The sequence below is a fragment of the Oncorhynchus clarkii genome, chromosome 8, assembly GCF_045791955.1.
Source record: "Oncorhynchus clarkii lewisi isolate Uvic-CL-2024 chromosome 8, UVic_Ocla_1.0, whole genome shotgun sequence".
Lineage (NCBI taxonomy): Eukaryota > Metazoa > Chordata > Actinopteri > Salmoniformes > Salmonidae > Oncorhynchus > Oncorhynchus clarkii.
The window spans coordinates 37,557,117-37,584,553 of NC_092154.1; the positions used below are offsets into that span (position 1 = coordinate 37,557,117).

The 27,437-nt window shown below is 42.2% G+C and overlaps 1 protein-coding gene across 1 annotated transcript; it reads left to right on the forward strand.

The window, feature by feature from the left end:
* Positions 1-1,999: 1,999 nt before the first annotated feature.
* LOC139415361 (tRNA methyltransferase 6 non-catalytic subunit) lies at positions 2,000-20,807 on the forward strand. Its single transcript, XM_071163448.1, has 12 exons — positions 2,000-2,316; positions 2,684-2,814; positions 2,925-3,034; positions 3,623-3,714; positions 3,837-3,920; positions 4,097-4,221; positions 18,283-18,453; positions 18,565-18,737; positions 18,877-18,962; positions 19,551-19,653; positions 20,135-20,221; positions 20,328-20,807. The coding sequence occupies exons 1-12, from the start codon at positions 2,210-2,212 to the stop codon at positions 20,490-20,492; spliced, it is 1,434 nt and encodes a 477-aa protein (XP_071019549.1). The 5' UTR covers positions 2,000-2,209; the 3' UTR covers positions 20,493-20,807.
* Positions 20,808-27,437: the final 6,630 nt, after the last annotated feature.

The following is a 27,437-nucleotide window of genomic DNA, read 5'->3' on the forward strand; positions in this document are numbered from 1 at the left end:
TTCCCATCAATTTTAACCATCTTCCCTGTCCCTGCTGAAGAAAAGCAGGCCCAAACCATGATGCTGCCACCACCATGTTTGACAGTGGGGATGGTGTGTTCAGCTGTGTTGCTTTTACGCCAAACATAACGTTTTGTATTGTTGCCAAAAAGTTCAATTTTGGTTTCATCTGACCAGAGCACCTTCTTCTACATGTTTGGTGTGTCTCCCAGGTGGCTTGTGGCAAACTTTAAACAACACTTTTTATGGATATCTTTAAGAAATGGCTTTCTTCTTGCCACTCTTCCATAAAGGCCAGATTTGTGCAATATACGACTGATTGTTGTCCTATGGACAGAGTCTCCCACCTCAGTTGTAGATCTCTGCAGTTCATCCAGAGTGATCATGGGCCTCTTGGCTGCATCTCTGATCAGTTTTCTATTTGTATGAGCTGAAAGTTTAGAGGGACGGCCAGGTTTGGTAGATTTGCAGTGGTCTGATACTCCTTCCATTTCAATATTATCGCTTGCACAGTGCTCCTTGGGATGTTTAAAGCTTGGGAAATCTTTTTGTATCCAAATCCGGCTTTAAACTTCTTCACAACAGTATCTCGGACCTGCCTGGTGTGTTCCTTGTTCTTCATGATGCTCTCTGCGCATTTAACGGACCTCTGAGACTATCACAGTGCAGGTGCATTTATACGGAGACTTGATTACACACAGGTGGATTGTCCTGACTGAACTTCTGGAGAGAGTTTGCTGCACTAAAAGTAAAGGGGCTGAATAATTTTGCACGCCCAATTTTTCAGTTTTTGATTTGTTAAAAAAGTTTGAAATATCCAATAAATGTCGTTCCACTTCATGATTGTGTCCCACTTGTTGTTGATTCTTCACAAAAAAATACAGTTTTATATCTTTATGTTTGAAGCCTGAAATGTGGCAAAAGGTCGCAAAGTTCAAGGGGGCCGAATACTTTCGCAAGGCACTGTAACCCCATGTGAGAAAGTTAAAACATCCCTAGACACATGAGCATGTAAGACCAAAATTGCTCCTTCAGTCTTGATGTCAAACAGATTATACTGTATGTCAACTGTATGAGAATTATGTTTTGAGAATGGATATTATGGAAGCCCATTCCCGCCATGAAATAAATCAATAAAAATGCTGATACTTTGCTGATACAAAATGTTGAGATAATAAGTAAAAATGTTGAAATACTAACTCAAATGTTTTAGAAAGTAGGGCATGCTTATGTTTCTTAATTTGTAACATTGTGTGGTGATTTCAGAGGTGAAACCACAGGTCCAAGGTGTGGTGGGGAGTATTTCAATGAACAGTCATGAATACATAATTTCACATTTCATAGTTGCCTGCAATATAGTGTTGGAACAGATGGGTCATACCCAACAGTACTTTATCCTTATTTTAAACGCTTTTGTGTCAGTAGTTGTTGTTAAAGCGAATCAAAAGCTTATGCTAGCTCAACACGTTGCCGTCGGCCCTGCTTTGCTGATCTCAGCAACATGGATAGATGGGAATCGCCACATAATGCTACAAATTAAGTAATATATCCTGTATGTTCTGCTGTCTTGAAATGTCAAGTTAGTATCTTGAAAATTCATGTTAGTCTCTTTAAATGTCGAGGTAGTTTCTCTAAATGTTTAGTTTGTATCTCGAAATTTGTATTGTATCAACAACAAAAATATATTCGTGGCGGGGATGACTAGCTAAAACACAGCCACGACCGGAAGTGCCTTTTCCGTAGCAGGTTAAAATCATTTATGCAGCAGGTTAGGATAATGAATGTAGCCGGTAAAGAGACTGAGGTTTTGGTTCGGGATTATTATATTATGAAGAAAAAAAAAGCCACACTTCCGCTAGTAGTCTTCTAGTCACAAACGAAATTGATATTTCTGAAGTCGATTTTCCCCCTGTTTTCTCGACCACCTATCGGAAGCTAGAAAATCCTGGTACTTCTCTACCATTGGAGGATACGCTCTACGAACATCAATGAGCCAATCAGAGTCGAGTACGGTGAGTGATTGATACAGCGTCGACTAATTGTCCTGAATGCTAAGGAAATGCAGGCTAGCACGTGGGTAAATTCAGTAGGCGATCTCTCCCAAAAATACTTGATTTCAGTACATTACTATTCTCTTTGGTGATTTAAAACTCACATTCTAGTGTGTGAAAAATCGACTTTACTACTAAGCTGGCTATCAAGCTTTCTAATGGCGGACAATGGCGATAATGACTCCCAGCACAGAGTGAATGAGGGTGACTACGTAGTACTGAAACGGGGAGACATCTACAAAGCTGTGCAGATTCAAAAGAAAAAGTGAGTCCTCACACAATTTTGCACATGCACAATCGCATTATCTGTTGATTTGCGTTAGCTAACAATGCTTCACAGTCAAGTCAAACCTTTTGCCTGTACTAGTGTTACTAGTTTGCAAGCTATGTCTGGTGGATTAGCATTGTCCAATTGTCATCATTGCTTGATAGCTAGGAGTAGGATACTCAGCCAGGTAACTTTTAAGGTTATATTTTTACATTTATAGAAGAGAATGTCATGTTGCCAGCTTCAAGCTGGATGACATATTGGCAGTACTCCAGTTGTGTAGTCAGTATAGTGTATCACAGTGGACTCACTGTGTGTCAATGTGCGTTTGAGATTATCTGACATGTCTTCTTCCCAACCCCAGGAAAACAGTATTTGAAAAGCAGTGGTTCTTCCTGGACAATGCAGTGGGGGAGTTGTATGGGACCACCTTTGAAGTTGTGACTGGTGGGACACTGCAGCCACGGAAACCTAAATGCGTCGAGAGCTCTGCAGGTAACTGCAGCTACATGCCGACAACCTCCATTATTCTCTCATTCCAGTAAGGATTCAGTTGTCCAGGCACAGAGTTGATGTCTGTGTCTTGTTTTTGTGTGCCTCTTTAGATGCCAAGGAAGCAGGAACGGACAACAGGAACATTCTGGATGATGGGAAATCACAGAAACTCACCAGAGACGATATTGAGACCCTCAAAGAGCAGGGTCTGAAGGGACAGGTACCTCTGGATATATGTGGATTAGTTGTCATTAATGTGGATTAGTTGTCACTAGCCGGAAGTGGAGATCCTGGATTGGCGTGGTTACACGTGGTCTGCGGTTGTGAGGCTGGACTCTAAAATGACATTGGTAGAGAAATTAACATTAAATTATCTGGCAACAGCTCTGGTGGACATTCCGGCAGTCAGCATGCCAATTGCACGCTCCCTCAACTTTAGACATCTGTGGCATTGTGTTGTAACAAAACTGCACATTTTAGAATGGCCTTTTGTCCCCAGCACAAGGTGCACCTGTGTAATGATAATGTTGTTTATTCAGCTTCATATTATGCCACACCTGTCAGGTAGATGGATTATGGCAAAGGAGACATGCTCACGAACAGGGATGTAAATACATTTGTGCACAAAATTTGAGAGAAATAAGCTTTTTGTGCATATGGACAATTTCTGTGATCTTTTATTTCAGCCCATGAAACATGGGACCAACGCTTTACATGTTGCATTTATGTTTTTGTTCAGTATGCGTTGTAAGTCATGGTGAAAGATTTGTTTATGTTGAGGATGCTCCTCTGACTTCACTTTCCATAGGAAATAGTCCAGCAGCTGATAGAGAACAGTACAACATTCAGGGACAAGACTGAGTTTGCACAGGAGAAATACATCAAGAAAAAAAAGAAAAAGTGAGTCAGTGGAATATATAGATATATATATATATGCACACACACACACTCCAGGACCAGGGTTAGTGATGAATGAAATAGGCTTTACGAGTTCTGAATGTCTTGTGTTCTGTTCCCTCCAGGTATGAGAACAGTGTGATGGTTCTAAGGCCCTCCTGTCGTGTCCTGGCTATGATGTACCACGGCAGAGAACCAGGGAAGATATGGTGAGTGTAGCCTCCATGCCAGCTAAGTCATACCGAGGCCTATTTGTAGGTTCTGATGTTTTTTCCTGGCTTAGGTCAAGTGGTCAGGAAAACCTCTGGTCCCAAGAGAAGTTCCTCTCTGTATTGTATGTGGTTGTTGTAATAACCAAGACTGTGTCTCTGCCTCCCTCCACCAGCCACCTGCGGTATGACACCCTTGCCCAGATGTTGACTCTGGGGAATATCCATGCAGGCAGTAAGGTGCTGGTGTTTGAGACCTGTGCTGGACTGGTGCTGGGGGCTGTCATGGAGAGGATGGGAGGTAACTGGACTATAGAAATGTCTGGAAGTATCATGGCTAGACCTGGCATGACCTGCATTTAAAATGGCACCCTATTCCCTATATAGTGTAGTAGGTTTGAACAGAGCCTCAAAAGTAGTGCACTATGTAGGGAATAGGGTGCCATATCGGACTCGCACATGATGGCTTAATTCTGCATGGTTTATGAATTGTGTTTGCTCTGTGGCAAGCCGGTCTATTCCCTGTCTATGTTTACCATGCTCTGACTGCCATGTCAGCAGTCAACGTTTTATGTAATACATTTCAATTGGAAGGTCCTGTAACGAATATACATTTTAGTCATTTAGCAGATGCTCTTATCCAGAGCAACTTACAGTTAGTGCATTTACTTTAAGATAGCTAGGTGGGTCTAGAGCTGCTGCAGTGACCGTATTCCACACCGGCAGTCATGAGTCATGACCACAGTAAAATTCACTCTGGACCAATGTTCAGTCTAAGCTGCGTGTGTGCACACAGTAGCCCCGAGACTGCTTCGCGGCTCCCCAGGAATGCTTTATAGAGCGAGGAGAGAAGCACGAGATTGAACTTCACTTAACTAACAGGGAAAACTCTAGAAAGTATCAACACTATCAACGTTTCCCTTTCCTGTGGCAATGGTGATGTCATCAACGCAATATTAGCCACTTCCAATGCAACAGAACGAAACAAACAATGCAAGAGATTTTGTTGTAGGCAGAACGCACCAGAGTAGAATTCTGCACAGACCGTTGCGACAACCAATCAGAGCTGCAGTAGGCCTATATGCAAATAGACCATTGCCATATATGGATCTGTGCTGTTTACTTTGAACTGGACTGTGTTGATAGCTGTGGTCGTGAGTAGGGCTGTGGTGGTCATGAAAGATTGTTAGCCGGTGATTGCCAAGCAAAAAGCTGTCGGTCTCACGGTAATTGACCGTCAATTAACATAAACACATTTAGCATCTCCTGGCTTCCACACACAGCCTACAAGCCATTTTAAAAGGTCTAATAAATCCATGTAATATTGCCTACATACACCCTCACAATAAATCCATTATTTATTTAAAATAAAAAAGCATGATATTAAGAAAATGTAGTCTATTTCAGAATAACAGAATAGCATACTCTGAGTTGTCCTTATGTTATGTCTGATGTGTCTATACCAAATAGCTGTGGGCTACAGTAGTTCATTTAGCAGGCAAGATTTGCTTATAATTCCGTGGCCTTATTTTGTAGTATGAAGAATACAATTGAACAAAGCTGAATAAAATATATTTTCTCCAAACAATTTGAGGGAGTGCGCACATGAGGCTATTTTGCGTTGAGCGGTTTACAAAGAAATAAGTACTCCTATATGCTTAATTTGGAGTTATTAAAGTAACCTTTTATTTGTGCTACAAACGTTGGGCTATATGTTTTGATTTTTAATACATTCTAAGGCTGCATGATGAGACTTTAATGATGATTTGAAAAAAGTTTCTTGAAAGGCATGAGCTCTGCTTTGTTTTTTGTGCATGCTGTACACACGTCATCAGTCTCTCATTCACATTATAAGTGAAGCAATGAGCACATGGTAGTAGGCCATAAGCACGACTGTTCCATTAGTGTAAAACACCATTATCAAAAGTGACCGCAAATGCGATTATGCATTATAAAGGCTCATTTTTATGGTGAAAATGATCTTCCCCAAACTTGAAACTCACTTGCAGCTTATGTTAGACTCTAAACCCCCTGTAAAGCGGGTTAATGTGCTTCATTTTAAGAAGTTATTTGGCCACTTTAGTTGTGATACAAACCTTATTAAAACATATAAGCCTATGGGCTAGGCTACATAAGGTGTGCGACTATGATTTGAAGAAGTCGACAAAAAAAGGCATTGTTTCTTATTATTCACAAGTGATAATAATATAATTTTATTGTTTAAAAAAAATATATATTTTCCTTAACTGCATTGTTGGTTAATGGCTTGTAAGTAAGCATGTCACTGTAAAGTCTACTACACCTGTTGTGTTCGGCGCATGTGACAAATACAATTTGATTTGGTATAATTCACAAGTGATAGTCTGATGGGTGACAATATTAGCCTATTCTTGATTTAATATTGTCTTTTAAATACTAAGTAATATGTGACATTTGTTTTGATTTAGAATGGACCATTATCATGCACCTGTATCAAAACATAAATGCACTTAAATTGCAAATGGAGGACGCTTTTTCCCGTGGGTTATTTTCATGCCTGCCAGGTAGGCTATACTCATGTTGTAAATATAAGCAGTGTGCTTAATATTAGGAGAGTTGAGAAATAAATATAGTAGGTCTAGCCTATAGAAAGCTGATGGGGTGCTCGTCTTTTTTATTAGCGGCCATCACTCTGTTTTCTTCCGCAATTGCGTAGCCTATAGAAATGTTGCGTAAAATGAGCTCCTGGGCTCTCATTAAGTGTTTGATTAGATTTTCCAAACATTTGCATTGATGTCAGAGCGATTAGTGCTGAGTACCAGGCAGTTAGCAAGTTTGGTAGGCTACTAATGACCAGCAGCATCATCAGAGCTTGGAGAAGCCTAATTACCGTGACTAAACGGTCATTTGGAATTTGACTGTCTTCATGACTCGTGACCGCCGGTAGATGCGCATGTGTTGAGATCAAAGCAAGAGCTGCTTGTAGCCACTTGTGCAAATTTTTTAAATATCCTTTGCTAGTTATTGAGTTATTAGCCCAGTTATAGATCATTTGTAGGCAGCAATAGGGGAGTGATTGCTTCCTTCAAGAGCACAAAATGTGTACATTTCTAGACATATTTGAAAAAGCAAGTCAGGTAAAGAACCTTTTTTTTTGTCTTAAAGGGGCAGTGTTGTATTTAGAAAGTGGATTGAATACGCTAAGTGGCCAATAGGCAGAGGATAGCATAATTTGTCTGATTCTCTGTATTAATGGCATGGGAATAATAATGCATTTTATTTTGTGGTGGTTTCTTCCATCAAACAAACAAAAACAAACATTTTCAGTCACTTCCGTGTCTGAAGGACAAGTGTATAAACAGGTTGTCAAGCCCTGCAAGTTTTTTTCAAAAGTCTCATGGACTGTAGGCCTACATTCCATTGTTTTTGATAGTAGGCCACTCTGGTAGGCCTACATCATGATCAAATAGCTGTGATAGCCTACTTGGCCACTGTTAAAACTGTAACTTAAAGCGGGTACAGCCTCTGTGTTCACACAGCGCTGGAAGAATTTTCACAACGTTGAAGTTGTTGCAGACCTGAAATTTGCTCAGTGCCCTAAAATGTGCTCTGGACATTTTGGTACCAACTCGCTAATTACCATCAGGTCGCTAATGACCTGGTACTCAGCATTCTATTGTCCCTCTAACATCAATGCTATTGACAAATCACACCGACCACGTATCATCCAAACGGTATCATGCTTTTAAAACTCACCTCACTGTGATGATCAATTTGAAGAAAGACTTTTTAACCGGTTGAAACGGAGTCGAGAACATGGTCATTGTAGAAGCTTCAAAAACAAAACGGACGGCACTTTCTAAGGTGATGATTCATTCCATAATGCCCGTACACATATTATACTTCCGGCGCCGACAGAGATGGCCGCCTTGCTTCGCGTTCCTAGGAAACTATGCAGTTTTTTGTTTTTTTACGTGTTATTTCTTACATTAGTACCCCAGGTCATCTTAGGTTTCATTACATACAGTCGAGAAGAACTACTGAATATAAGATCAGCGTCAACTCACCATCAGTACGACCAAGAATATGTTTTTCGCGACGCGGACCCTGTGTTCTGCCTTACAAACAGGACAACGGAGTGGATCCTATGCAGCGACCCAAAAAAACGACTCCGAAAGAGAGGGAAACGAGGCGGTCTTCTGGTCAGACTCCGGAGACGGGCACACCGTGCACCACTCCCTAGCATTCTTCTTGCCAATGTCCAGTCTCTTGACAACAAGGTTGATGAAATCCGAGCAAGGGTAGCATTCCAGAGGGACATCAGAGACTGTAACGTCCTTTGCTTCACTGAAACATGGCTCACTGGAGAGACTCTATCCGAAGCGGTGCAGCCAACGGGTTTCTCCACGCATCGCGCTGACAGAAACAAACATCTTTCTGGTAAGAAGAGGGGCGGGGGCGTATGCCTCATGGCCAACGTGACATGGTGTGATGAAAGAAACATACAGGAACTCAAATCCTTCTGTTCACCTGATTTAGAATTCCTCACAATCAAATGTAGACCGCATTATCTACCAAGAGAATTCTCTTCGATTATAATCACAGCCGTATATATCCCCCCCCAAGCAGACACATCGATGGCTCTGAACGAACTTTATCTAACTCTCTGCAAACTGGAAACGATTTATCCGGAGGCTGCATTCATTGTAGCTGGGGATTTTAACAAGGCTAATCTGAAAACAAGACTCCCTAAATTTTATCAGCATATCGATTGCGCAACCAGGGATGGAAAGACCTTGGATCATTGTTACTCTAACTTCCGCGATGCATATAAGGCCCTGCCCCGCCCCCCTTTCGGAAAAGCTGACCACGACTCCATTTTGTTGATCCCTGCCTACAGACAGAAACTAAAACAAGAGGCTCCCACGCTGAGGTCTGTCCAACGCTGGTCCGACCAAGCTGACTCCACACTCCAAGACTGCTTCCATCACGTGGACTGGGAGATGTTTCGTATTGCGTCAGATAACAACATTGACGAATACGCTGATTCGACGTGCGAGTTCATTAGAACGTGCGTTGAAGATGTCGTTCCCATAGCAACGATTAAAACATTCCCTAACCAGAAACCGTGGATTGATGGCAGCATTCGTGTGAAACTGAAAGCGCGAACCACTGCTTTTAATCAGGGCAAGGTGTCTGGTAACATGACCGAATACAAACAGTGCAGCTATTCCCTCCGCAAGGCTATCAAACAAGCTAAGCGCCAGTACAGAGACAAAGTAGAATCTCAATTCAACGGCTCAGACACAAGAGGCATGTGGCAGGGTCTACAGTCAATCACGGACTACAGGAAGAAATCCAGCCCAGTCACGGACCAGGATGTCTTGCTCCCAGGCAGACTAAATAACTTTTTTGCCCGCTTTGAGGACAATACAGTGCCACTGACACGGCCTGCAACGAAAACATGCGGTCTCTCCTTCACTGCAGCCGAGGTGAGTAAGACATTTAAACAACAACATCTACTCCCCGCTGATCCTCAACACTGGGGCCCCACAAGGGTGCGTTCTGAGCCCTCTCCTGTACTCCCTGTTCACCCACGACTGCGTGGCCACGCACGCCTCCAACTCAATCATCAAGTTTGCGGACGACACAACAGTGGTAGGCTTGATTACCAACAACGACAAGACGGCCTACAGGGAGGAGGTGAGGGCCCTCGGAGTGTGGTGTCAGGAAAATAACCTCACACTCAACGTCAACAAAACTAAGGAGATGATTGTGGACTTCAGGAAACAGCAGAGGGAACACCCCCCTATCCACATCGATGGAACAGTAGTGGAGAGGGTAGCAAGTTTTAAGTTCCTCGGCATACACATCACAGACAAACTGAATTGGTCCACTCACACAGACAGCATCGTGAAGAAGGCGCAGCAGCGCCTCTTCAACCTCAGGAGGCTGAAGAAATTCGGCTTGTCACCAAAAGCACTCACAAACTTCTACAGATGCACAATCGAGAGCATCCTGGCGGGCTGTATCACCGCCTGGTATGGCAACTGCACCGCCCTCAACCGTAAGGCTCTCCAGAGGGTAGTGAGGTCTGCACAACGCATCACCGGGGGCAAACTACCTGCCCTCCAGGACACCTACACCACCCGATGTCACAGGAAGGCCATAAAGATCATCAAGGACATCAACCCCCCGAGCCACTGCCTGTTCACCCCGCTATCATCCAGAAGGCGAGGTCAGTACAGGTGCATCAAAGCTGGGACCGAGAGACTGAAAAACAGCTTCTATCTCAAGGCCATCAGACTGTTAAACAGCCACCACTAACACTGAGTGGCTGCTGCCAACACACTGACACTGACTCAACTCCAGCCACTTTAATAATGGGAATTGATGGGAAATGATGTAAATATATCACTAGCCACTTTAAACAATGCTACCTTATATAATGTTACTTACCCTACATTATTCATCTCATATGCATACGTATATACTGTACTCTATATCATCGACTGTATCCTAATTTAATACATGTATCACTAGCCACTTTAAACTATGCCACTTTGTTTACATACTCATCTCATTTGTACATACTGTACTCGATACCATCTACTGTATCTTGCCTATGCTGCTCTGTACCATCACTCATTCATATATCCTTATGTACATATTCTTTATCCCCTTACACTGTGTACAAGACAGTAGTTTTGGAATTGTTAGTTAGATTACTTGTTATTACTGCATTGTCGGAACTAGAAGCACAAGCATTTCGCTACACTCGCATTAACATCTGCTAACCATGTGTATGTGACAAATAAAATTTGATTTTGATTTGATTTGATTTGAACTTATGCACACGCATAGGACTATATATGAGCCTAAGGCTGAAAATACCTGAATTAAAATGATGGTAAACCTTAGTTAAAAAAAAAAAGTTTGAGTTTACCACATATTACACACAGCAGAAATACATAAAACAAAACGGATTTCAGATGTCTTTGGTACATAATTGGTCTCGCCTATACTCCAAAATTAAATGAATTATAGTAATTGCCTTTAAGTGTGGACTGTATTACCCACGAGTCTGGGAGGGAAAGTATCGCCCTAGGCGATGCTGTTGGTTCATTGATTGTGCAGGGCGGCTTACAGTTGTCCTACAATTATAGAGAATTTGTATTTGGTTTTGAATGGTCTAGTAATAGTGAATTTTGTATATTTTCATAATTAATAGGCTGACACATTACCTTTTAGCTATTATAGAATATCTCACCACTGTGCTTTTCCATCTCATCTCCTTCATTCCCTTCTCGTGCATGCAGAGCAGTGGAGGCTGCTGAGGGGAGAACGGCTCATAATAATGTCCAGAACGGAGCAAATGGAATGGCACCAAACACATGGAAACCATGTGTTTGATGCATTTGATCCCATTCCACTGATTCCACTCCAACCATTACCACAAGCTCATTCTCCCCAATTAAGGTGCTACCAAACTCCTGTGGCACAGATGGCCTGTCAACATTTTAATGAAATATGTTTTGTTTTGAAAACATGTTACTATTGATGTTCCCGAACAGATGTAACTTGTTTTCCCAAATTAAGCACTGGGTATCTGCAAATTATATTGGGCGGAATATAATTTGTCGCACAGCGAGAATATGCTCCTCAAACAGTGGTTGATGTGTGTCGTGAAAAAGTATTTGCCCCCTTTCTGATAATCTCTATTTTTGCATGTTTTTAAAAAACTGAATGTTATCAGATCTTCAACCTTGCTGCATGACCCAGCTGCACTTCAGTTCACAGACGGATGGATGGCCTGTCATTGTCCTGTAGAATTCTCTGACACAGAGCAGAATTTTTGCCTTTTAAGGCAAGTTGTCCAGGTCCTGAGGCAGCAAAGCATCCCCAAACAATCACACTACCACCACCATGCTTGATCATTGGTTTGAGGTTCTTACTATGAAATGCAGTGTTTGGTTTTTGTCGGGCATAATGGGACCCATGTCATCCAAAAAGTTGACTCAATTATGACAAAAAAGCACCTGGAAGCACCTGGAGGATGATCAATAATCTGGAAATAATGTTCTATGGACAAATTAGTCAAAAGTATAACTTGGACGACATGGGTCCCATTTATAGTCTCATCGTGCAGCCCATATCTTTGGATTTCTACATCATTCTAAGGTTTGTGTCATTCACAACTTAAGTTTCCAAATAACTCTTAAGTCTAGCATATAGGACTTGTTTCAAGTGATCACTTTTACGCTCAACATATACACTTATCCATATCCACATATGCGCACTCGATCCGGATTGGGGAAAAATATTGGTTCTATTTCATTCACCTAAGTTTAATTATATTCTTCTTACTATAAAATAATGGCACAGGACTTATAAGCATATCTTGTCTTCAAAATGCAGAACCCTACAGTCTATGGCACGGCACTGTGACATCACATACAATAGGCCAATTACATTCTGTTCTTCTGAAATCCATTTTCCTCGTCATAACCTTTCTTTAGATCTGCCTAAAATAAATCATGTATTTATTGTGGTATTTTCCAAAGGCGCGCATCAGCGGCTTGTATGCATTGAGGCATGGAAATGCTAAGTGTGCGTGTGTTAATTAACGGTAAATTACCATGAGACAGGCAGTCTTTTGCATGACAATAACCAGCGGACAAAATGTCATGACTGCCACAGCCCTCCCTACGTGGCGTATGCAGACCCCTTGACTTTTTCCACATTTTCTTACGTTGCAGCCTTATTCTAAAATTGATAAATAATATAATCTGCATAATTTACACACAATACCCCATAATGACAAAGTGAAAACAGTTTTTGTTTTGCAAATGTATAAAAAATAAACATACCTTATTTACATAAGTATTCAGACCCTTTGCTATGATACTCAATTTAGCGCAGGTGCATCCTGTTCCCATTGATCATCCTTGAAATGTCTACAGCTTGATTGGAGTCCACCTGTGGTAAATTTATTTGATTTGGAAAGGCACACACCTGTCTATATAAGGTCCCACAGTTAACAGTGCATGTCATGGAAAAAAACAAGCCATGGGGTCAAAGGAATTGTCCGTAGAGCTCCGAGACAGGATTGTGTCGAGGCACCGATCTGGGGAAGGGTACCAAAATGTCTGAGGCATTGAAGGGCTCCAAGAACACAGTGACCTCCATCATTCTTAAATGGAAGAAGTTTGGAACCACCAAGACTCTTCCTAGAGCTGGCTGCCCAATGGTCACTCTGATAGAGCTCCAGAGTTCTTCTATGGAGATGGTTGTCTTTCTGGAAGGTTCTCCCATCTCTGCAGCACTCCACCAATCAGGCTTTTATGGTAGAGTGGCCAGACGGAAGCCACTCAGTAAAAGGCACATGACAGCCCACTTGGAGTTTACAAAAAGCCACCTAAATACTCTGACCATGAGAAACAAGATTCTCTGGTCTGATGAAACCAAGATTGAACACTTTGGCCTGAATGCCAAGCGTCACTTCTGGAGGAAACCTAGAACCATCCCTACGGTGAAGCATGGTGGTGGCAGAATCATGCTGTGGGGATGTTTTTCAGTGGCAGGGACTGGGAGACTATTGAGGATCAAGGGGGGGAAATGAACGGAGAAAAGTAAAGAGAGATCCTTGATGAAAGCCTGCTCAGGACCTCCGACTGGGGCAAAGGTTCACCTTCCACCAGGACAATGACCCTAAGCACACATCCAAGACAATGCAGGTGTCCTTGAGTGGCCCAGCCAGAGCCCGGACTTGAACCCGATCGAACATATCTGCAACGACGCTCCCCATCCAACCTGACAGAGCTTGAGAAGGTCTGCAGAGAAGAATGGGAGATACTCCCCAAATACAGGTGTGCCAAGCTTGGAGCGTCATACCTGTCATGACTCTCCTGGTCGAGTATCCAGCCCTCAGATCAGCTTGGCAAATGGCTGACCGATAGCCAGACCCCATCTCTCCCACAGGAGAGGAGAGGACTGCTGGGCTGGTTTTGACACCTTAACACTGTGTCATAAATTTAGGGAGGAGGGTAATTTCTCTTCTGTTCTCTAGTAATAACCAAAGCAATGCCTTTGTCCCCTCAAGACTTTTGCCGCAAAAAACAATAACACCCAAAAAGTGAATCTTGGAACAATATTTCTGTGATAGGCATGTTAGGAATGGTCATTGTGGATCTAAAGAATAGTTATGTCATATTGTTTATTTTGTGATGTCATTAACTGTATAACGAAAATACTGTAACTTAGGAAGGAAACCCCCTTCAACTGTTAAGTTTCCATCCAATTTTGATGTTAATACAATATGAAGAACTATTTTTTGTTAAGATGGGAGTGTAATTTTAGTTTTCTAACGAGATCATAATTTTAACTAAGCTACGCTCCAAATGAGGTCAGATGAGCGTGTCAGTGTGGTGGAACTGCCCTTTCTGACCAGAGTGCTTAAAAGAACTCGCTAAGAATGAACATATTCAGACCAGCAGACAGACAGCATGAGCTCAACGTTACGAATTGTTGAAACTCTGAGACTCAACACGAGGTGAGAAGATAACCTCCACTACAAGACCAGAAACATTCAGTCTGCAGCTGTGCCTGTGAAAGTGGTCCCAGAACTTTGACTAAAGACACGAGGTGGGAAGGAAGAAATCCCATCTCAGACAATCACTGGCGCATCTGAGTAGGTATTCTACTTGAACACTCCACTACCAGAGAAGCTCTACAACTAAGGACATGGTGACCACAGGTGGACAAGCCGAAGCCTTACACCGATGCATGAACTATAACTACCCTGTCCACATAGAAGGGTTGATTGGTTCAACAGAGATAGATGACAAACAAAGACATCTATGCGTTAATAATATGTACATTGCATTTCTTATCGCATGGGTGCTGGTTAGGGTATTAAGTATTCTGATTACTGTGAGCGTAGTTTCCAAATGTATGTACGATAAGTTTGACTCTTTGTCTCCCTCTTTTTATCTACCCCTCCCTCTCCGTATGTGTAACAAGCCATCACATTGTGTCAGTCCACTAGGGACTTTTGTCTCATGTAAGTGTGTGTGTGTGTGTGTGTGTGTATTCTGTGTTATTATTTAGTTAGTTAATAAATTATCTAAATACATTTGTGTTGTACTGAATGATCAGAAAAGGCTGGGGTTCTTTCGGATTCAAGAGGTCTGCGACGTTCAGAATGAGACTATGTATGAGGTAATGATTAATAAATGACTGTTATTGATATATCTTATACCATCTCCCGAATTAAACTCAAGATAACTCATTAAAAAACTTCTCCCGTGGTGCCCCAAATTCCTAATGAGTTAATTGCTACGAGAATAATTTAATCAGGTAACAATTAAACATAGTTTGAGTCGATAAATAACAGTCATCACATTAATGGAAGTCCCGACATACCCAAGAATACTTGAGTCTGTAGTTGCTGCCAAAGGTCCTTCAACAAAGTACTGAGTTAAGTGTCTGAATACATAAGTAAATGTGATATTTCAGTATTTTTTTTTCATTTAGCAAAAATTCTAAAAACCTGTTTTGCTTTGTCAGTATGGTGTAGATTGAAGGGGGGGGGGGGGGGGTGATTTAATCAATTTTAGAATAAGGCTGTAACGTAACAAAATGTTGAAAAAGTCAAGGAGTCTGAATACTTTCCGAATGCACTGTATCATCGTCATAGTAAACATTTTCCCTCAAAATAGCTATCAGCAAAGTCTGCTAATAAGGGGGGGGGGGGAATTAAAGTGCGAGTGTTAGTTTACGAAAGCCATTTTCTTTGTTAGGGTGGGGAGTGGTGCGAGGGGGGACGGGGGGTGCTGTGGGATTATTTAAGATACTCTTTGAAGAGATAGGGTTTTAGATGTTTTCGGAAGATGGGCAGGGACTCTGCTGTCCTAGCTTCAGAGGGAAGCTGGTTCCATCATTGCTGCACAATACAGTCCTATTTGACTAAGATCACAACATGGTGTCAAAAGTGCTTCAACCTGATCAAATATAACACAGGAGAGATTATTTCACAGAAAACAATCATGTTCCTTGTGGAGAACGAGATATCGATATATCGGGCTGATGTTGTCCTTTTCTTGTGTATCAGCCCTTCTTCTGCGAGTCTACATATCAAAGCTGCTGCCATGCCAGCTGCCACTCAACGCATGAGCCACGAGCACTGCACATTACTGAGGAATGTCTAGCTGGGAAAATTAGCAGCAGCAAGCTAGCTCTTTCTTCAGCAGAAAGGTGCAGTATTGATGTATGAATTGACACAGTGACCAAAATCAAACTCCTGTTGCACATATTAGTTTAATTAATTCACTAATAAGGCTTGTCAACGTGCCCAGACATGGATGCAATAAGCAAGCTTACCTTTTAGGAAAGATTACTCCTCTGTGGTGTTGGCTAGCTAGCTATATTAGCTGGTTAGATAAACATGATGTTAAGATATCAGATAGCTATCTACATTGGCTAATAGCTCCTAACGTTAGCTGGTTACCATTTTGAACGTCCACCAAGTGAAATGAGCGATGGAGGGAGATGTGATAGGGAGCCGGAGTTAAGGCGTCTGGTGTTTTTTATTTTCAGCTGTTCATGCACAAAAAAATGTCTGTAGCAAGCCGAAGTCTACGCCCCTTTGTCTGTGAACGGTTAACAGTAGGGATTCTGCAATAAAGTCTTCGATGTCATTCAATGAGAGACGATTCATTTTCATGCACATTTTTTAATTGAGAAATACTGCACTGTAAAATTGCGTGACTAAAATGAATGACAGATTTCTGGAGTTAATTTAGATTAATTGTGACTATTTTGAGGAAGTGTATACTGGCTATGGCGTCTCAAAATAGACATACAGAACTATTGGCGCCTTTTCCTCAATTTTCAAGCGAAAGTCTTTAAAGGGAGTATGCAAGCACACTCGTTTGGTTTGGCTACCCGACTTGGGCTAGGCGCCAGCTGGACTGAAGCATGCTGACACCTTTACAGCCTCGCTCTATTCAGGCGTAGCAGTAGGATCAAGTCTCAACCCGCTTATTTCTTGACGGATAGCTAAACTACCCAAGTGGACCAAAGCGCAGCGTGATCTGGGTTCCACATCTTTTTATTACTATGTGAAACTCACAGCAAAACAAAACCAAAAAATCTCAAACGAAACGTGAAGCTAACAAAAGTGCTAACAGGCAACTATCCATAGTCAAGATCCCACAAAACACAAAGGAGAAATGGCTGCCTAAATATGATCCCCAATCAGAGACAACAATAAACAGCTGCCTCTGGGAACCATACCAGGCCAACATAGAAATATAAATCACCTAGATGACCCACCCTATTCACACCCCGACCTAAGCTCTTTATGGTCAGGGCATGACAATATGATGTCCTTCCATACAGGCGTGATATGCTGGAGTGATGCTTATATGCTAATGTTGTTGATCCATAGGCTAATATGGAAGGCAAACTGATTGTTTGTCATCGGTTGCATCATAGACTCCACTGATAAACCAAAACAAGCTCAATAACTCAATGTATGCACACACTACTATTGAATATGCATTCACCTGTATTGTGGATAGGCCTAGGCTACATCTTGATTTACCCAGTTTAGGGTTACCATTGAAATAAAATGATTAACATTATTGTTATGTAGTTAGATTGGTAAAAACACAGTCAGATGTATTGTTTTGATTTTAAAATGTGTGCAAGGATCATCAACTCTATTCAGCTGCAAGCCGATTTTGTCTTGAGAGGATGGTCGGGGACCGGAACATAATTATAAATAATTTGTCAACTGCAAATTGACCACAAGTAGCCCGAACAGATACGTTTGGCTAAAACATAATAATTTCAAACCTTGCTCACATTTGGATGCGATCATGTGTCTCTATGTTATGTGTGGGAATACTTCTTTAAGATTTATTCAATTAAAATCACTTGAAACTGATTTACTGGAGTTTTTACAGCCTTAATAAATAATAATAAAAAAATTATGTTGTTTTTGCTCCGAACCCAAATAAAACCATCCGCGGGCTGCTATGGATACTCACACCGCCATGAACAGAAGCGTGTTCAGAGTGAGCTGAGTGCAGGGAGCAAGTGACAGACAGAAAGGAGCAGCTAATGATTTCAGGCTTTCAGGCAGGGCCTTAAATTTGACAGATACAATCGAGGTAGGGTGGGGCCTGAACGTCGCGGGCATGGGTAGGAAAGGTCGTACTCTACGGATGTTGTAGAGCATGAACCTGCAGAAGAGAGTCACTGTTTTGACGTTAGCAGAGAACGACAGGGTGTTGCCCAGGGTCACGCCAAGGTTCTTTGCCCTGGGAGGGTGACACTTCCATCTTCATATTCTGTCTCTCTCCTCTCTCTCATCCAGGCTATGGGTCAGTGGTGCAGATGTACCCAGGAGGAGGTCCTGTGAGGGCGGGGATGGAGAGCTTTGGGTTCCCCTCCCACTTCCACGACACGCTCCATGAGTTCCCCATCTGTCACGTCAACGCACTGCTGGCGGGGGCACTGGACACAGAGGCCAAAGACATAGACGCAGGTGTGCGTTTGTGTTTATACTAGGAATGTCATCATTTAGTAGACCAACAAATGCTATACTATCTTATCTATTGAATTGATTCATTTTTATTTTTTGGGGTCACAACTGCAGATTCCGGACAGGCCAATGGGGACAAGTCCAACCTGACCCAGACTGACTCAGAGAAGGCAGAAAGCAAGGAGTGCAGCCCAGACACAGAGGACCAATGCATGGAGACTAGTACCAGTACAGACCCTGCCGCGGACAAGGAGAGAGAGGAGAGGGAGAAACTTAGAGAGATCAGAGTATGACAGCACATAGTAAAGCAGCAAATGGTGTCTGTTGTTTGTCACACCTGTTTGTGCTTGCACGTTCCAAAGATTTGCTCAACTTAGTCCGATCAATGGCGCACAAATTGAACAGCAACTGTGTGTTGTGTTTTAGGGCCAGGAGAAGAAGGTGAAGATGGAGGAGAAGAGGAAGAAACTAGCTGCTGCTGCTGCCGTGCTGGAGGGGAGGAACGCTGACGGGTCAGCCCTGTTCTCTCATCTCTCTCACCCCCTTCCACCATCTTTCTGTTTTAATAACACTTTGCGACAGTGAACTCTAGACTTGTTTATGAAACCATTAATAAGAGGTAATAAACATGTATGAGCACTAATAACCAGTATAACAGCTCTGTGACACTAAGATTACACCCCCTTGACACGTGAGTTAAATAATCCGTGTAAATAATCACAGTTTCTGCTCTGCCGGCATGTTGGTGTTTTCTTGCACTGTCTAAAAATCAGTGAAACACGGCCATGCTAACATCTTCGTGTCCGCACAAGACGAGCAAAAGGGGATCGCTCAGCGGTTATCTTGATCAGAAGGGAGAGAAGTGTGACACGTCTAGTTAAAGACGATTGATGTCTGGGCTTTCAGCACACGTCATCTCATCCTGTGTTTATTCATTTGGTTTGTCGGTGAGGCGAGGGCTTTCATCTGTCAAGTTTTGCCAGCTCAGTTTTCACCGGGAGGGAGGATAGAAAGAAGAAAACATGTTCATGGTGTTCGAACAGGGCCCCACACTGGTAGTAAAATATGTGTTTAATACCTCTGTTTGTTCTCCTCCTCAGGTTGGTGATTGCCAGTCGGTTCCACCCCTGTCCAGTTCTTCTGGGCCTTATCAAGTTCCTCGCCCCCTCCAGACCCTTTGTAGTGTACTCTCAATACAAAGAGGTGTGATTCGGAGTGTTTTCTAGTATGCTTCCTAGTAGTACTGATGACGATACCAGTATTGCAGTCATTTTTTCCCATGGCAAAAATGAAAACACGAAGCAGACCAAACTCTTTGCTCCTATAAAAACCTGCTTTGTGTTTTGTTTTCTTGTCACGATATTAAAGAGTATTGCGATACGTGTATCGAACCGGCCCTACTTTCTAGTGTGTGTCGTGTTCTTAATAATGTAGCGTATTTAATCATCTTCTTACTTTACAACCCAAACTTTGTGTACTACAGACCCTTCATAGTTTGTTGCCAGTAGAACCTAGTGTACTGCCATTATACATTAATTGTCTTCCTGCAGTGGGAAATCTCCTATCAAAACCACTGATAAAACAGTCTGTAATCTAGTCTGGAGTTCGGAAATATCACCCCTGTCATGTTCACTCTGTTATGGCCTTCGTTGCTCCTCTGTTATTAAATATCTCTCTCCCACAGCCTCTGATAGAGTGCTATACAAAGCTCAGGGAACAAGGCGGAGCAGTCAGCCTGCGACTCACCGATTCCTGGATCAGACATTACCAGGTATAATCATTTTCAAACTGAACTGTACCTCTGGGGAAGCATCCATGTTTGTAGTACCAGCATTAGCTTTTACCTCTGACCTCACTTCCTGTGTTTGTGTGTGTAGGTGTTGCCTAACAGGACGCACCCTGTGCTGCTGATGAGTGGGGGCGGGGGCTACCTCCTCTCAGGGACGACCGTTGCTACGGATACGCCGAAGATGGGCCCAACGAGAGGAGAGGAGGAGCCAGCTGCAAAGCGACTGAAACTCACAGAGACCACAGAGGGATAACACTTAAAACGTATTGCGGTCACCCATTTGTTGTGACATTTATATCATTGATGACATCATTTAACTGTACTTGTGGGATAGGACTGAAATCTCTCACGCATCTTAAGATCAGTTATATAATCATTTGGCTGCTATTGAGCCCTGGAGCTGCTCTCCAAAGCTCTTATCTCCCAAATGCAGCATTTCGTTATCATTACATTTTTTTTTGAAGAATGCGCCGTGGTGCAATAAAGAAGCCACTTGTTTTCGCAGACTCATCCCGTAACCCATCTGTGTGTATGAATTTCAATAAAATGCAGTGCTCTAAAGATACTATTACTGTTGATAAGCCCTGTGTTCATGAGGTATTAAAGTTCTTTGTATAATTGTTTCGAAGAAGGAAAAATACTGAGATGTTAGGCTTGGTCCCGGGATAATATATTTTATTAAATGCAGACTGAAGAAACAAACAACCATTCAAAAGTTTGAAGAAAACGGCAATGCACACTTTAAATATATATAGAGAAATCTGTGACAAATAAGCAAAGCATCTGTTTTATCTTTGATATTATCTAATAGAAACTAAACGGTCTCCATGCTGATTCTTTTGTACCTGAATATTTTTATTTAACCTTTATTTACGTTGTGTGGCAAGTCTCTTAGATTTGTTTTTTTGTTCTCCCACCTCTTCATCTCTTTAATGTTTTCTTAAACAAGGTTAGCACACTGAGCTCGTAGTTTAGCATCCCTGTCGGTCTGTCCACTATCTATTTGCTCCTCTTTTCATGCATCTTCTCAGCAATTTCCTGTAGCTCCATGTCCATAGCTGCTAGGTTTTGCAGCTCCTTCTCCTGAAAACACACACACACACACCGTGTTATTGTTGCTTAATTTGCATCGCTTCATTTAGGCTACTATCCTAGGTAGAAAGAACACTGATAAAATTGTGAAACCTCAAAAACTACATTTATTGTGTGCATTGATCCCTTCTGGAACAGGGCATGCCCTTCAATAAAAATAACCATTTTAAAAGGCCATATTTCACACCATGTAACCACAGCTCCTGAAATCGGACTCCTCTTAGTTAGCCACTACTTTCCCTGGATCTTAATACGGTCAATGGTGTAGATATTCCCACTGCAGTGTAGAGGACGCTAAATGCAGTGTAGTCTGAAAACAGTCAGGATGAAAAAGAATAGCCAACAGTCATCCATTCTCTCCCCTCCCCCATTGTATTCCATCGCAGGCGGTAAAATGGCCCGGGCCGCACCACTATCAGCTCTAATAAGGGTGGTTTGGTACGGTGGGTCGTGAGGGCGCCCTTAGGAGAGGGGGTGTACTGTAATTACGGAGGTTTTGGTGCAATCGCTGCTGCAGCAATAAAAACCGCAGGAGATAGAGGAAAAATAGATGCGCTTTTCTCTGCAGCTAGAAGCACAGTCTCAAAGCCTGTGATTTAATTGCTTGCAGATGGCTTCCACAGTGCAGAGGACACCATTTATTTCAGGGACACATCTCTTATTTAGCCTACTTCTGATTCTTTTGAAGCCTATGGGTGCCAAACAACAAGGAGTTTCAGAGGAATATATTAATAACATTAAGCTGCTTAGTGAGCCACAACCACTATGTAGGAGGACATGCTCTGGGTCAAAGGGGGGCTTTCTCTTCACGTGTTTGTACCTACACTCATTCACACACAGGCTTTTCCCTTCTAGAATATCAAGGCTCATTTTGAGATGTGAAGCCTCAACCTGAGCCAGGTCTCCTAGAGATAAGCATATGGTTTCTGTTATCCAGCAGAGAGGGCAGTCTCTTCTCACAGCAGACTACAGAGGGCAACATCCAATATTGGGCATTCATAATTTTCATGGCTTGCCATGTGTTTTCTCACTTCAATAAAAACTGGATTTTGGTGTCTGTGAATAACAGCATAAAACATCCAAAACCTGATCATTCATTTCAGGTATCTTTCAAGCGATCTTATCTAAGAAGTTCAATATGATGCTTATGATAAAGCCAATTAATTCCCCATAAGGATGAATGTTCTGTGTCATGTCATGTTACGTAAAGGTATTGTGTGATGATGTTACCTCCTCTGGGGTTAGAGGTATGCTCTTCTGCCTCTCTTCCGCTGGCTCTGATTGGCTGGCCAGTTGGTGCCTCTTCAGCAGCTTTGCCAGTTCCTCCATCTTAGCCAATCAAATCACACCAAATCAAACTTTATTGCAGTAAAACATCTCTGTACGATAAACAAGCAAAATAGAAACAGTGGAAGGAAATACAAGAAACAAGTGTCTAGAAACACTACTAATTAAATCAACACAATCATACAAACTAAAAAAGGATTCAAATCTTTGACCGTAGGCCAGTCTAACAAGATATCTATGTTATCATAGGTGGTACATAGAAACCTTGTGTGATGGTGTGAGTGGCTCTATGCCTCTCTTCCACCAGGCGGGGTGGTAGTATCCTCTGTACGCCCAGGGAGAACGTTTCTCATATATCTCCCCCAGGAGACGACTCTCCACCTCACTCCTCTTCTCCGCCAGGTACCTGTCACACAAACACCAGCAGAACATACAGTCAGAGTCCTTTCAGATTAAACCTAGTTCTGGACTAAAAAGCATGTCTTTGGCTGTGTCTAATATGACTAGAGCCACATAGACATAGTGGCATTTGAGACATAAGCTACGTTTCCATCCAATTGAAGACAGGTTTTCATGTGAGTATTCTAAAATCCGCATAAAAACAATATGCTCACTTTCCAACCAGGGACATCAAATTGACTTGCTGCAGATACAAGGCTGTGGGGTGATGATATAGTTCACATCAAAAATATTTTTGCAGGTAAATTACCATTGATTGCATTTTCAACTCCATTGATGGTTTTCTCACAAATTTTTTTTTGCATTATATAGCAAGTGTGCCAACTCTGGTAGTGGCAAATGCGCTCTAGCCCAGGGTTTCCTGAACTGGGTTTCACCACCCTGTAAAGTTATTTATTCTGCATGCTTTCCGGACGAGTGGCGTTGGGAGGATCACACAACATGTGACTTCAATTTTACTTTGAAATTATGATTGTATCAATATTTGCGCATGAATGAATGCGTTCCCATCTATATTTCTCGCATAATACAGTTTGTAGTTGCACGTGCTGTCTTTTTGTAACATTTTTATGGGTGAAGATTTCTACCAGGCTGCCCACAGACCGGCAACAGGCGGGGGGGATTTAGTTTTTGTTTTAAAAAATACTGTAAAATCACCAGGAATTCAGCAACAACAAAAAAATTGTTCCCAACTTTTCCCTTCAATTAAAAAAACGCACATGCGATCGTGTCTCAATGTCATCAAGGTATGATATTATTGTTATTTTCAAATACAATACATTTTTTGGGGTTAGTTGTGGTCAATTTACAGCAGGGACTATCAACTGTATTCAGCCAATCATTTGTAGACTGCAAATAAATTGATCACAAGAAACCCTTACAGATATAATGTTTGAGTAAAACGTAATCATTTCAAACCTTGCTTACATTTGTATACAATCGCGTGTCTCTCTATTATGAGTGGGAATACTTGGGAACAGATTTCCTAAATGAAAATCCCATGGAGCTGATTTCCTGGTGTTTTTACAGTCTTTTATGTCCAACAATTAATTGTTATTATCATTTCTTTCTTTTCTTTTTTTTTTTCCTCTGAAAACATGGTGGGCTAAATGGCTCACAAGCCGCCATTTGGGGAACCCTGATTTAATTATTATAATTATGTACCTGTGCCCCCCCAATCCGGCTGAGTCTAGTTGACTACCCCTCATACACTCCATACACTTTCTGTAAGAGAAAAATATGAATAGACAGATAAATACATCAGAGCCTCTTGCCTCTCTCTCTCCTCCTCGGCATCTCCGTACCTCTTCTCCTCCTGTTCGTCAGAATCACTCCTTCGTTCCTCTTCTTCCTCCCCTGAGGAATCCCCACTGCGTTGGTGACGCTTGTTGTGATGGTACCTGTTTGTTGGTTTCCAGATTCTCTTCTCTCTATCCTCCTCTTCTTCGGACTCATCGGATCTCTTTTCCTCTGATTCCTCCTCTGATGAGTCAGCACCTCGTTTGTGGTGTTTCTTGTGGTGATGTCTGTGTGGGGGTTTCCACATTCTTTTCTCTCTTTCCTCTTCCTCCTCTCTCTTTTCCTTTTCATCTTTCAGATCCCAGGACTCCTGACTGCACTTTTCACCTTTGTCATCTCGTTTGTGTAATTTCTTTGGGGTGTACCGATAGGTAGGCCTATATCTCTTCTCCTTCTCTTCTCCCAGGCTCCAGGACTCTTGGCTGCGTTCCTCTTCTGGATCTTCTCTCTCCTCCTCTAAACCGTCTTCGTCTCGTTTGTGGTGTGTCTTTGGGGTGTACCGATAGGTAGGCCTATATCTCTTCTCCTTCTCATCACCCAGGCTCCAGGATTCCTGACTACGTTCTTCATCTGGCTCTTCTCTCTTTTCCTCAGACACCTCTTTCTGATGATACCTGTGCGTTGGTTTCCAAATCCTCTTCTCCTTCTCATCGTTGAGGTCCCATGACTCCTGGCTGCGCTCTTCGTCCTCCGGTGTCTCTCTCTTCTCCTCCACAGATTTCAGGCGGGCCTCGATGTCCTTCACATCAGCCCCTGGAACCTCAAGCTCAGGTTCATGACCTTTGACCTCCTCTTTATGGGTCAGCACCTCCTCATCACTTTTCTTCTCCAGAAGAGCAGCATGTTGGGCACCTGTAGAGGAGGTGGAGGGAGAAGGGACATTCAAAGGGCATTCAATATCCACACTATCTACTACTCTGTCATTGTCTCATGTTGTCCAATTCAAACCCCGCTCCGCAAGTTCCCCGTCAATCAAAACATTGTCACTTCGAGAGCTTGGAACTATAAGGTTTTATCTGCATTTTTGTTCAAATTTAGCTATTGACATAGCCTTGTTCTGTTCAATGTTCTCTACCTCTAAATACACCAATTCATGTTGTTAAATTCAAAATCATACCATATAAAAATGGCTGACATTATTCAAACCAATAAGGGTTCGACACTTTGAAGACATTTATCTCAGAATCATCTTTTTTTACAGATTGAACCTTATAGTCCCAAACTCTCGCTTTGATTAGTTCATTTTGGTGACCATTGCAAAATGGCACTCAACAGTGTATGGAGAAAGCTCAGCATCTGTCTCCCATAGTGCCATATTTATATTCAGCTAAGTACGATTTCCATAAATACAGAAGCCAATCTAGGTTGCTCTATTCATATCTCCTCAGCTGGTTGCCAGGTTGCGGCTCTATATTTCGGGTCTCTGTGGTAGCAGAAGCCCCACCGAGTCCCTTTTGACCTACAGTAAGAACTCTGTATAACATTACTGTCTGCATCAGCAACAAACGGTGCCACCCTCCAGAAGGAACAGTTCTTTCACCATCTCTGCCTCCAAGTCAATAGTTTAAAGTATTGCTTCCTCTGCTCCTCTCCTTTCCTTAATTTCCCTGACGGAAAAAAAGATTGCAGTCAGAGTACAGTATAACTGCAGTTCATTTCTGCAGTTGCTGCGTACAAAATGCCACAGTCGATTGCAGTTACTGCACGTTGTTTTACTGCAGTTTTAAAACTGCAACAAACCCAATTGGAAGGGATTTCCATTGACATTGCAGAGCGAGACAGACGAAAGGGATTTCTTGGTAGCGTCACGCATCAGGGTAGACAAACAAGGTTCATTAACCCCAGTCTTGTAAACAAGCACTGACAATTGCTTTCACAACTGGGGAAGCCACACTGTACACTAATGAAACGTGCCTTAGATTCGTCTCTACAATAAAAGAGCAATTTCCTCCTACAGTACTGGTTAAGATATTTTTTTTCTCCCATTATGATGCTGTGTTTTTTTTATGTACTGCTTTTGAAACACAACAACGGATGATGTGAGAACTACTTGCCTGCTTTGAGAATGTCTTTGCATTCCTGATCCAGAGGGTGAGAGTCAGGTTTGGTCAGTGCCTTGGACAGGACCTCAACCAAGCACCGTGTTACCTTAAACACAGTAACAAGCAACCTGTCACGATTCTCTCATTAAAGCATAGAGTGTCATTTCCGTTGTATAAAAATACAATGTTATCCAGAGACTAAAAACATGTTTCGTACCACATCTTCTCTCTGTCGTTCTTTTCCAAGAGATTAAGAGATTTTCTGTAGATTCGTAAGAAGATCGGTCAGAATGTGGTTCTGTGTTGAAAACAACTTACTTCTCCTAAACAATCGGGTAAGAGGCTCCATTTTGTTTTGCAAAATGAACGTGTGATATACACTGAATATACTAAACATTAAGAACACCTGCTCTTTTCATGACAGTCTGACCAGGTGAATCCAGGTGAAAGCTACGATCACTTATTGATGTCACTTCATTGTAGATGAAGTACAATCATTTTAGATGAAGGGGAGGAGACAGGTTAGAGAAGGATTTTTAAGCCTTGAGACAATTGAGACATGGATTGTGTATATGTGCCATTCAGAGGGTGAATGGGCAAGACGAACGATTTAAGTGCGAACAGAGTATGGTAGTAGGCGCCAAGCGCACCGGTTTGTGTCAAGAACTGCAACCCTACTGGGTTTTTCACATTCAACAGTTTCCCGTGTGACTCAAAAATGGTCCACCACCCAAAGGACATCCAGCCAACTTGGCACAACTGTGGGAAGCATTAGAGTCAACATGGGCCAGCATCCCTGTGGAACACTTTCGACACCTTTTAGAGTCCATGCTCCTACGAATGTAGACTTTTCTGAGTGCAAAAAGAAGGGGGGGGTGAAGGTGTTCCTAATGTTTGGTATACTTAGTGTAGATGAGAAATTATAACAACTTCACTCAAGATAAACAGTCAAGTAGAGAAAATCTGCCATACAAGACAAAAAAAAGGCATGCAACACACGCTCACGCAGAGGCACTCTC

Coding starts and splice junctions, on each gene's coding strand:
- LOC139415361 (XM_071163448.1), top strand. CDS start 2,210: ATGGCGGACAATGGCGATAATGACTCCCAGCACAGAGTGAATGAGGGT. Junction 18,454..18,564: donor GGCCAAAGACATAGACGCAG/GTGTGCGTTTGT, acceptor TCACAACTGCAG/ATTCCGGACAGGCCAATGGG. Junction 20,222..20,327: donor CCTGGATCAGACATTACCAG/GTATAATCATTT, acceptor TTGTGTGTGTAG/GTGTTGCCTAACAGGACGCA.